We start from the raw sequence: 12182 nt of genomic DNA, 5'->3' as shown, positions 1-12182 counted from the left end.
AGCGTAGGTGTGAAATCCTAAAAGAACAAGAACATGCACTGAGTTACAATAGGGTAAAATACAATATAGTCACTTGCTTCTCAGCTGAGAACTTGATACTTGCCTGCCTAGTCCTAATGGCTTCTAGTCTGTCTTCCTTTGCCCACCATTGACATGCTTATCTCATGCTACCTTATCTTATTACTTCTTTGTGTAGTTAAACACTTTTTGGACTAACCTGTCTCCTGAACAATCTACCGTTACATCCCAAGTCACCCCTAAACAGATATAAGCCAAAGCTTAAACTCATCCATCAGGAACAGCTTCCAGTAGACCTGGTTTCACTCATTTGACAAGTCCAACAACTATAAAAGCCCTAATCTAAGCAGCTCATAAGCTATGAAGTGCATGTCACTGAAAACTTGTCAGTAAAACGGAGAGGGGTTTAAAGCAGTCCCAACTGGAGAAAGTTTAACTGGCTTCTCTATCAGTAAAGCCAACATCAGAGCACTACAAAACCTCAGGTTTAATCCAGGCATTACCGTCTTTTGACAGGTCTGCAGGGACCTCTGCTTCCCTTTCCTTCAGTGTTACAGAGAGACCTCAACTCTACCAACAGTTTTCTGTACTTCATTTGAAGAGACAACATTCAGTCTTTCCCATCTGTCGATACCAGCAGCTGTGAGTACCAGTTTATCTGCACCTTTCCATCCTGTCCTTACTCAGGGCAGCATATCAGATGGTAAAACCACTGTCTTACCCCCAAGTTGTCAGTCTATCTCCCAGTATCTGCAGAGATACACAACAAGACTAGATATATTTGTTTGCTTTCATAAAGTAACAAGCAAAAGACTTGAGCTGACAACAACAAAAACACCTAAAAACTAGTCATTAGAACAACAAAAGTTATTTGCCATCTTCCCAGTTTCCCTATTCACACTGCCATTTAAGCTGAGGTATTTATGAGCTGCTTTGAGGTAGCCCTGTTCTGCTGTATTTTCATTCAGAACAAAAATCTGGTGGAACACTGATGACAAAGTCTCTCACAAAATTACAATGTTCGTGACTCAGGATTGAGAGCTGTTACCAAGACACCTCTTTCTCACAAAAGTATAATCAGTATGCCCTTCCCACATGGATTTTTCCACTAGGAAATCCAAATTTCAAAGGCTACAAGCAAAAATAGAGTGATACTCCACAATATGAAAAAAAAAAACCACAAAAACAACACAACAAACCAAAACCTCAAGCACTACAAGTTGTAAACAAAGCCAGGGACTTCCTGTGAAGAAGCAGTAACACTTAACATCTTTGTGCTCCCAGATTTATTAAAACTGGAATCAAATCCCAAAAAAGTCATAAAAAATTTTCTTTTGTCAATAACTAGAAACAAATAATTTTCTAAAAACCACAAATATAACATAAGTGTTTCAACCCCTTCCTTATGATTTTCATTATAGCTACTTCAAATTTTGTAAATGTTGAGCTTTTGTAGCCATAAAATAAAAAATAAATGGCAAATTTTAAGATTAAAGTTAGTTCTAACAGTGTAAGCTTCATCCCTTCTGGAAAGGGTATTCATCAGATATAGTAACTAAAAGGATTCATATCAATCACATTACCAAAAAAAAAAACCAAACGTTTCTTCATCCATTATGCTCAAGCTTGAATTACTGCCATGGATATATGGAAAAACATACGATTTACAGGAACTGGGATGAGACATTTGAACCACAGTTTTATTTCTAAATTTCAAGTGTCTCAATTTGTACTGTACCTTCTCCAGCAAAAATGATAGGGACTAAAATTTAAATTTAATGTGTAGGTGCTAACTAAAGCTTTAAAGGGCTTTACAGCAAAAAGGAAGGATTTCCAAAACATACCACTCATTGAGCAGCACTACAAAAGCGGGTTTTAAAATGGTCAACAGATGTAGAGCTACTGCTATTGAAATCAGTGCAAGAAGCTCTCACAGAAGTTTTGCAAGACCTAGAAGAGACCAGGACATGATGGATGACTGTACACAAGTGATGTGCATCTAAAGGAATAGTGTTATTGCCTTCACAGCATGAATTTGCTTAAAACTAGAGGAGCAAAGTTGCTATAGATGAGATTTTTCATTACAGTATATCTTAATCTCTGTTTGCAGCGGTGACATTGCTGCTGCTGGAAAAGGGAAGAGTGCCTTTGCAAATAAAAAAAAAAGAAATACTAGTCATCTGACTGTCATTTGCTGTTGCAACCAAGCACTCTGAAGCACGGTTCAAAGACAAAACAGCTTTTAAGTCACTAGCTGACCACATGATGCTGGTTGTCTAAATCCAATGCCACTTCATTAAAACCTCTTTATAGCAGTCTATGAAGATGAAGAAAAAAAAACCCACCAAAATAAATTCCAGCATGCACTCATAGTTTAGATTGCCTAAAAGGATTCTGAAAAGTGCCAATGAACACTTGTACTGAAATTCTCCCAGTCTGTATAGCAACGCACAGTACAAAAGCTTTCCACTGCTCAGTGGAAATCCTCAGGCAGCATTCCAAACATACTTCACATTCAGTAAGAATTGCCAGTTGCATTTCTTTTTCATCCACTCAAATTATGAAAAATCTCAGTATAAAGCCACAGAAATTCATTTAACTTGGGAGCTGGGAGGAACAGGTACAAAGCTAGCACTGAGAAGAAATTCTGACTTTAGAAATCAAGTGAAATAAACAAATTTTTTTAATGATACTATGATTTATTTTCAGTGAGGCATAAAATTCACATGACCTTGAAATGGTAATCATGCCAACCTGAACTACTTTCTGCATCAATGGCTTCTATTAAGAAAGCTATCGGTTTATTTTCAAATACTTTTGGCATATTAAAGCAAGAGAAGGTACATACGCAACTCCCCAAGTCTCCATGTGAGGATCCACAAATGCAGATCCACAACAGACAGGGTCTCTCAACAAAACGGAACATTTTGACTAACCTAGGAACTTGTTCTGACTTACTCTTGGATCTGAACTGTAGTTCAGTCATCTACATAAATCAAGTAATGCCAGACATTTAAGAAGGAATTGAGGGAACTCTTCCAAAGGCCATGATTTTCAATCCATCAGTCTTCTGCGACCTACTTTTTACTATTTGGAAAATGGCATAACTTCAGAGGCAGGAGACCATAAGCTCTTGTTGAATCAGCATCAGTCTGAACAGCACTGTCACAATTTCTAACTCAGTGCTAGACTCCTGACTGCAAGAAAGTCTGATGGCACTGAGTTAAAAATCTACTTAAACTATACAAAAATATTTTTTCGTTTGTTCTGCATCTGTCACCTTTCAATGTCACTCAGTGTGAACTCCTTTTTGAATCACTGTTGTGACAAAAAATTCCTTTGAAAAGCAAACCTAACCTGTTGTAGATATCAGATTTCAAAACACTTTCGCCTTAGCATAAAGTCTAGCATGATGTTTAACTTGAGCACACTTCAGTATTATTAAGCTCAGCCAGAACAGGTGTTAGTCTCTCCTTCTTTCTCTCTCTCCTGCCTCCTTCCTCCTTTTTTTAATAGGGACATCCCACAGACATCCATCAATTAGCAGGTCAGCAAAATAATAATTAAGATGTTCTCACATAAATGTCCATTGGTCTTAGACTGCAAGAGGTCATTTCTGTGCATGCATAGCAAAGTTACACAGGCTACTGTTTTTCTAATTCTACTGAAGTACTGCAGTATCAATAACTGGAAACAACATATTATGGTAACAAAGAAAAGAGAATGTTTAATCAGTCGGGTGAATTGCCTGGAGTCCCAAAGGAAGCAGCTTGGGGATGAAAGAGAAATTTATATCAGTTCAAAGCCTTGAAGCACAAGGTTTTCCAACATTCACTAATCACATCATGAAGAAGACCACAGTGAAGCTCTCAGCTGGACAAAGACAAGTATGAAATTCTAATTATTCATAAACAAGATAACTGGAAAATAAACAACACAGCAGGAATTTAAAAAAAAAAAAGGTGCCATTCATTTTTTAAAAAATCTTGAAATGCATTAACAACTTGAAAATTTAGATGTCTCCAATTATCCCAGCCATCTAGATACTATCAGTTATTTCCAATTTTAAGTGTAACTGTATGTCTTTGCAACATTAGGAACTTTTAAAGGAAACAAAAATATAGGACTATTTACAAAATGCCTTTTGGTATCTTAGAATACACATAAGCAAGTCTTTAACCTGTCTGCTATCCACAACTCCTTTCATTTCAAAACCTTCCCACGAGTTCATTAAGTCCTCAAAGGTCAGATGGCTGGGCAGCTTCTCTCTCTCAAAGCCACTTCCACAAGCTGCCTCCTTTTTAGAGCTCTACATTTTCTGACAGTAACATTGACAAGATACACAAGCAATTTTATCCTAAGCCATGTGGTCTATTATTAAAACTCAAAAGCTTTTATGGTCAGCTATGTGACGATTGCCCCAATATCTGCATCAGTTTTGCTCCCTGAAGTTGTATCAACCGAGTTTATTTATTGGGCCCTATCTGCAAATCCCAACATGGTGAGACAAAGACTGGATGCACTTGGTAAACACGCCAGCATTAATTATAGGAAACACTGTATTAGTTGTGCAAGACCTGTGAAACTCAGACCTCTCTTTGGACGCATCAGCAGAAATAACACGCTGGCACCCGTTTTTACATCTCACACCCCATTGTTGACAGTTTTTAGACTTTAAATGCAGCAGTCATGGCTTAACAGCCCTCTCTTTCTCCTAGCGCCGTATAGACTTATCTCTTGGCAGTAGGCACTGAAGACACCGCTAAGAATCAAAGCTGAAATTATCATCTCTTTGCATTTCTTCCACATTTAGCAAACACTCGTGACATCCGCAGGGGTACGGTACTCGAACAAACCACGCCTGCGGGACCAGGGTAACGCCAGCTCTGGCAGCCCTGGGCCACCCCGCTCCTACAGTCTCCCCCAGCCCCGTCTTTCAGAAAGCAAGGAATGACTGGAACCAGGAGCGATGCCAAACGCCTTTCCCGGCCGCCCGGCGGCACCGAGAGCCATCCCCGCCCGGCCCAGTACGCCCCCCACCCCCGCGCCGGGGTCACTTACTGAGCTGCCCGGCCCCGGGCTCCCTGCCGCCGGCTCCCCCGAGCCCGCTACCGCTGCCCAGGCTGCCCAGGGCCCCGCCGGCGGGCGGCGTGCCGCTCTGCCGCTCGAAGTTGCCCGGGTTGGAGAAGAAGTCGCGGAGCCGGGGCAGCTCCCGGCCGCTCTCCAGCAGCTCCGTGTGCAGCTCCAGCGCCGTCAGCAAGAGCTGGTCCCGCAGCAGCTGCGCCGCTATCGCGTCCATCGGCACCCGCGACGGCTCCCCCGCCCCCGCGGCAGCATCGCCCGGCGCCGCCGCTCGCAGCCCCGGCAGCTCCTCGGGGCTCCCCGCCGCCTCCGCCGGCGGCTGCGGGTACGCGGGCCCGCCCGGCTCGGTGCTGCTGCTGCTGCCGCCGCCGGCCCGCGCCTCCTCGGGCTCGTCCTCCTCGGAGTCGCTGAGGAAGGGGTTCACGCTGCCGCCGCCCCCGCCCGCCGCCGCTGCCGCCATCTTACAGCCCGGCGCGGCGCGACCGACGCCGGGGTGATGCCTCGGCTAAGCCTGCGCGGGGCCGCCGCCGCCGCCGCCCCTCCTGGCGGGGCCGGGGCCGAGGCCGCTGCCGCTCCCCTGTGATGGTGGTGATGATGGTGGTGATTGGGATGCTCCTGCCGATGCTGCTGCGGGCGCTGCCGCCACCGGCGGCCGCAGCAACTACCCCCGCCCGCCGCCTCCCACCGCCCCACTGCCGCTTCCGGATCGCAACGCTCGCGAGAGCTCCCGCCGGCCAACCACGAGAGGCGCCCCGGCGGCCGGACCCGCCCCCTCCGCCGCAGGCGGGGCCCGAGGAGAGGGAGGGCGGTGCCGAGGGGAGACGTCACAACCGAGAGGCGGGACTACAATTTAGGGGCGTGACCATAGTAAGGGGCGGGGGCATCGTGACAGTCCCCGGTTGGGGCGTGGCCTGAGGCGTACCTGGGGCCGGGCGGAAGCGGAAGTGCCCGGTATTCACGGACGGGCAGAGGAGTGAGTTGTGGCGCGTGCGCCCGCGGCGCTTCTCGCGGGAAGGGGCGGTGGATCCCCCGCTCCAACCGGGGCCGGTCCTTGGGCGAGGCGGTGCGTACCGGCTGCGCCTCACGGCCACCGGAGAGCTTTGGCCGCTCCGCAGAGAGCACGGCGGCTTCACAGCCCGCTGCCGGGACGCGAGGGGTTCGGGACTCGGCTTGGCCCCGTGCCGGCCGGGACAGCGTGGGGCTTCCCGGGGAAAGCAGCGCTCTGCTTGGACAGCTGCTTGGACATTGGAGTGGGCCCGGGGCGCGGGTGGAGTCACCGTCCCTGGAGGTGTTTAAGGAAATACTGGATATAGCACTTGGTGCCATGGGCTAGTTGGTGTGGTGGTGTTCGGTCACCGGTTGGACTCAATGATCTCAGAGGTCTTTTCCGACCTAATTGATTCAGTGGGCGTGAGAGCCATCGCCCAGCGTCAGGTGTGCCTCATGGGCCTGGGGTCAGGGAGGCCATTAGTACCCAGGAGCACAGGTGGGTAGTAAGTTTATGGCCTTTGGAAGAAGGGTTTGGCAACCTGGGAGGACTACGGGGATGTTGTGAGGTTATGCAAGGAGAAAATGAGAAGGGCCAGAACCCAGTGAGAACTTAACCTGGCTACTGCTATAAGAGACAACAATACCTGTTTACAAATACGTCAGCAACAAAAGGAGGGCTAAAGAGACTCTTCACCCTTTATGGGATTCAAGGGGAAACAGTCCTAAAGGTTGAGGAAAAGTCTGATGCACAGAATGCCTTCTTTGCCTCAGTCTTTAATAATAAAGCCAGTTACCCTCAGGATACACAGACCCTTGAGCCAGAAAACAGGAACAGGCAGTAGAATCCTCCAGTAATTCATGAGAAAATGTGTAACTGACCTGCTACATTGCTTAGACACTCACAAGTCTATGGGGCCAGATGGGATCCACCCAAGGGTACTGAGGGATATGGCAGAAGAGCTCACCAAGTCACTTTGAATCATTTATCACAGTCCTGACTAAGTGGACAAGTCCCAGGTGACTGGAGGTTGGCAGCTGAACATGAGCCAGCTGTGTGCCCAGGTGGCATCCTGGCTTGTATCAAAAACAGTGTGACCAGCAGGAGCAGGGCAGTGATCATCCCCTTGTACTTGGCACTGGTGAGGCTGCACCTCAAATCTTGTGTTAAGTTCTGGGCCCCTCACTATAAGAAAGACGTTGAGGTGCTGGAGCATGTCCAGAGAAGGGCAATGGAGCTGGTGAAGCATCTGGAGCACAAGTCTGGTGAGGAGTGGCTCAGGAAGCTGGGGGTGTTTAGCTGGGAGAAAAAGAGGTTCAGGAAAGAGCTTATTGCTCTCTACAACTACCTGAGAGGAGGTTGTAGCAAGGTGTGGGTTGGCCTCTTCTCCCAGGTAACAAGCAATAGGAGGAAAGGAAGTGACTTCAAGTTGTACCATTGAATTTTTTATAATATCTGTTAGATTGGATATTAGTAAAAATTAATTCACTGAAAGGGTGGCCAGGCATTTAAGCAAGCTGCCCAGGGAAGTGGTGGGATCACCATCCCTGGAAGCATTCAGAAGATATGTGAATGTGGCACTTAGGAACGTGGTTTAGTAGTGGACTTGGCAGTGCAGGGTTAATGGTTGGACTCAATGACCTTAGAGGTCTTTTCTAACCTTAAAGGCTCTATGATTCTATCAAGTTATGCATCTGGAAGCTTGAAGTTACCGCTCTTGAAAAGCTGATATGAAGTGGTTACTTTGTGTGTTGCCTGATGAGAAACTCCAAGTCAGAGTGTAGCTACAGGTAGCGTTTGCTACTGAAGGAAGCTCAGCTCATTAAAAATGATGCGGAACAAGGCTAGCATTGGTTTCTGTTTTGCTTCTTTAAAATAATGTTCCATTCCCACTAATGGGCGCTCTGTGTACAGCTGATTCATTAGAAATTACTTACTGGGGCTGAACTCTTGATAGTAGAATAGTGGGAACGTTTTGCAGCAATATGGAGACCTAAAAGCGCTGTTGAGTGCTGACTGCGAACTCTTCCATTCACACGGTGGTGTGCCGTAAAAGACCGGTGCTTTCCTTCTGGTTCAGATTTGCATAATTTTTTCGTAAATAGCATGATCTATTTTGCATCCTGTCCCAAAAAAACCTTTGCATTTTATCACTACCTTATTGTTTTATGTTGTTGATATACAAAAAGAGTTGAGTGGCAGAGCACGAACTGGTTGTGACATAAAGTAAAATGGTGCTGTGTTGAAATTCGAGTGGGATCACAGTAAGAATAAGAACAAAAATATTTTACTGTTGCTGCTCCGGTGGAATTAGGAATCCTTAAAGAAACTTTCTGCTTTTTCCTTTCCTCCCTGGAGGAACAGCATGTTCAGTACGGGCTTGTTAAAAGCCTAGTCTGGTGTTGTGGCTCTTCCTTTATAAAGGATGGAGGGAAAGCCCTGCCGGTGTCCTGCAGCGGCCTCTGGTGACGATGGGGAGTGCTCGCATGTGACTCGATTACAGGGAAGGGTTACCCTGAGGGGAGTCAAAACGATCAGTTCTACCTTTTTTTTTAAAGAAACTCATTTCTGCCGACTTCAGTGTGCTGTTACTGTAAGGACTAACTAACTTTTTTTTCTCTCTTCTGCACTGAAAATAGTGTAAAAGTATTCTTTGTTTCAGTACTTTGGAAGAGGCTTGTTTGGGTTTATGAAACAACTGAAACATTTGCACATGTTGCTCAGTTGCTCCAAAATAATTTATGGATGACTGGGACAAAGCTAACATAGCTAAAATGTGTATCCAGAGTGTAGGTAGAAAAATGTGCTTCTGACAACTTGCTTTAAACAGTTTCTTAGGTACCAAAGGGCTATTGCTTTTAGAAACCTGAAAATAAAACCTGATAGTCTAGTGCCATGGAGGATGTGTGAGGCAGAATAAGATGCATGAGTTCTGGAAATAAAGCATTATATACATGTCTTTATACAGGTCTACATGAGGCAGACAACTGCAAATTAATTTTTACCTAATTTATTCAGTAGTCATTCTAAGGGAGGCAGATTGTTCATCAAGCTGCTTTGTCTCTTACTGGAGTTGGTGTTTCCTTCTAACTTTTAAAGGATTTGGGTTCTGTGTCTGAAGAACAGCATACCAAAATACATTGTGGAAAGCTGAGTACCCAAAATCCAAGGGGCTCGTAGAATAAAGATCTTAGGAGATTTTTGGCGGAGGTAGTGTATAAGCAGTTTTTTTAGTCTGTGCATGTTTGGTTTTTATATTAATTTTTAAAGTTATGGTTCCTGAGATGGAAAGGAAGTAGAAAAAAAATCAGCCTTGGCTTTTACTGTGTTCATATCAATAGGAGTGTAAAATCTTGAGCTAATGGTTCAAAGTTTGATGAACTTAAACATGACCAGTTTCAGGTTCCCTCTGCTATTTGGTGGGGTCATGGGTGTGTAAATTGTGCTTTCTTTCTGTGCTACTGCGGCGCAGCGTCAGCTGCTCTCGCTGTGACTGAACATGCAGTTTGACTCAAGCTATAAGGGGTTTTCTGTTTCAGCTTCTAAAGGCAAGATTAATTTCTTTTAGAGTAATTCTATTTGCTACATATTGGTTTATTTCTGTGCTGAATACTTGACATGTATGAAATAATGTGTTCTAATGAATCCTACAGTGAAGTAGGGTCGTTTTGGTTTTTGTTTGTTTGTTTGGGTTTGTTTGTTTGATTTTGGTTTTTTTTTTTTTGTCTGATTTGAATCTCAATCAAGGCACAGGGAACAAAATAATGGAGGCAAATCTGATTTCTACTTTAAAATAATGCTGATCTGTGCGTTCTGCCAACTCTTGCTCAAGTTTTCTTCTAAAACTGAGCTTCCTGAAAGAATCTTTGTCTATACATGTTTATTTAAGACTAACTTTTACCCCCTTTCAAAAGAAACCTAAAGGAAGTTATGATTTTTATGTTTGCCCTCAGACCTTAAAAAATGAACTTTGGTGCTTTGTAAACTCTCTAAGCTCAAAAATATTTTGATAATTCTGCAGGAACTGAATAATGCAAATACTGAGACTCATAATGTTGGTAGCTTGTGCTTAAGGATCCTCTGCCATCTCTCTGAAACTGTATCTGTCTGTTCCAGCTTTAAGAGTATGTTTCTTAATGAGAGTAGCCTGTATCAGTAGTTAACTTGTGTGTTACCTACACATGTAGCTCCGAGAAACTGACTTAAAAAGTGTTTGTTAAATTGAGATTTTAAGTAAAAGTAGTACAGCAATGTGAGGGGGCTCTCAGAAATATTTTCAGCCTCACTAAAAATGTGATAATGACCCATGAAATCAGCTAAGGACCTAAATTAAACAAAACAAACTCCCAAGATCACTTTGAATTCAAGTTTGGCTGTGTTTTTCTACCTCCAAAACTGCTCTTTTGAAGCGTTGCTGTGAACAGTGAATATTTGAAAGTCTGCCATGAAAAACAGAGTGAGCAAACACACTCAGAGCCTAAGAACTATTTTAGAAAACTTGTTCAAGCTTCATTATGCATGTATTTATGTTTTTGTGAGAATGAACAGATGGAAAAAATGCTGTTATGGTTGAGTGAGGAGACATAAATTGCAAATCAAAATGCGACCTTTTGTGACACCATAAACACTTGAGTGTTGAATTGCTTGGGCTTTGCTCACCTTAGCCTGAAAGATGGAGTGTGTTGTGTGAAATGTAGGCTGTCCAGAAAGCTCTCCTAGAGGGTAACAGATCCCTCTGAGATGTTGTGCCTTGCCCTGCCTCGTGGTGGGGAAGGGAGATAGTGCACCGAGTGAAGTAGGAAAACAGTCTAGGCTATAAAGTTGTTCTTGAGTTCTAAGGTCCAAAGGTACAAGTTCAAATGACATGCTGTTTTGCCTGAATTTAAGGTGTCTTTTATCGAAACTTTGTGGAGGTCAAGACAATTAAGGCTTGACATTGAAAACATCTTATTGACCTTCCTATCACAGCAGAAACATGGGCCAACTTGCAGCAATGCTGCTATGCTAACCCCATGCCACTGCTCTATGCTTTTTGGGCTTGTCTACTTCACATTATTCCTCTTCAATTTAGTACTTTCACAGTTTTGGGGTAAAACCATAAAAATCCACCTATTTTCTTTATATGGCCTGCTGACTACAACTAGTGTGAGATGCAGGCTTCAGGGAATGAAGGAATCTAAGGACATGCTTTGAACATGCTGAGATAGCACTGTTGGGAGGAGATGCAGTCCTGTCCTGGTGCCATCACAGAGGTTTGTTTTGGGAATTTAGGGAACTAAACTACAGCAAAGTCATCTTTGCTCTTTCTTCCTTTTTTTTTTCTTTATGTTATTTTCAGTTGAATTCATTCTCCAGAATGATTGACTATAAAGTTGTACAGATGGCTGTGCCAGACTAAGGAAGAGACTTGGCATGGGAATAAGTGGGCAGGAGCAGAAGAGGAGGGGACACCTGTCTGCAGCTGTGCTGGCGTGGTTCTCCTTGCAATATTTGTGACTGTGAAGACCTCTTGTTCTTTTAACTGCTGCTCCCATGACAGCCATTTTTGTATAAAATACCTGATAAAATATATTTGCCTTGCTGGTCCTAATTATTTTTGAAAATATGCTTTTAGTTACAAGCAGATTTTTATAGATGGTAGTGTACAAGTAAATAACTGATACACAAATAATAGATTTTTCCTGTCACCTCAAAACTAGCTGCTTGTGTGCTCCCTGAGAGCAGATACTAAGTCAGGTATACTTCATCTTCTTGACATTAAGCTGATTTTGGTGCCTGTCTCACAATAGAATTGTCATCTCTTTGGAATCTTCTCTCTATCAGATCCACTCCCCTCTTTTGCCAGTAGAGAGATCAGGGAACTACAAATGATTCTCCATTTTGGAGGTGGGAGAAGATGTGAATGAGAACCAGAGAAATGCTGCCTATCTGTGTTCTCTGAGTTTCCGAGTCTCTCTCTAGCTGTTTTTTTCCTTGCTCTCTAAGCATTTTTTTTTCCCTACAATTAATCTACTGCCGTTCATTTGTCAAAACAGTTCAAGTGCTGCTTTAAATCAGCAGTGCCCCATATTGCAAAGAGGCAGAATACTGATTG

The 12182-nt window shown here is 44.0% G+C and overlaps 2 protein-coding genes across 2 annotated transcripts in view; one reads left to right on the top strand and one right to left on the bottom strand.

Annotated features, from left to right (window-relative positions):
• Positions 1-5600, bottom strand: part of RELCH (RAB11 binding and LisH domain, coiled-coil and HEAT repeat containing) — a gene marked incomplete at its 3' end in the record, with an annotated part of 54898 nt that extends 49298 nt beyond the window's left edge. Inside the window, exon 1 of the mRNA XM_027907496.1 lies at positions 5080-5600. Within this exon, the coding sequence (XP_027763297.1) occupies positions 5080-5560 (481 nt within the window). The remainder of the gene's footprint in view (positions 1-5079) is intronic.
• Positions 5601-6030: 430 nt separating this feature from the next.
• LOC114070233 (GPI ethanolamine phosphate transferase 1-like) overlaps positions 6031-12182 on the top strand; it is a gene marked incomplete at its 3' end in the record, with an annotated part of 45327 nt that continues 39175 nt past the window's right edge. Inside the window, exon 1 of the mRNA XM_027907495.1 lies at positions 6031-6073. The remainder of the gene's footprint in view (positions 6074-12182) is intronic.

The sequence above is a fragment of the Empidonax traillii genome, unplaced genomic scaffold, assembly GCF_003031625.1.
Source record: "Empidonax traillii isolate 1590-97213 ecotype Southwest subspecies unplaced genomic scaffold, ASM303162v1 scaffold1486:size102971, whole genome shotgun sequence".
NCBI lineage: Eukaryota > Metazoa > Chordata > Aves > Passeriformes > Tyrannidae > Empidonax > Empidonax traillii.
This window is presented reverse-complemented; position numbering and strand designations above follow the sequence as displayed.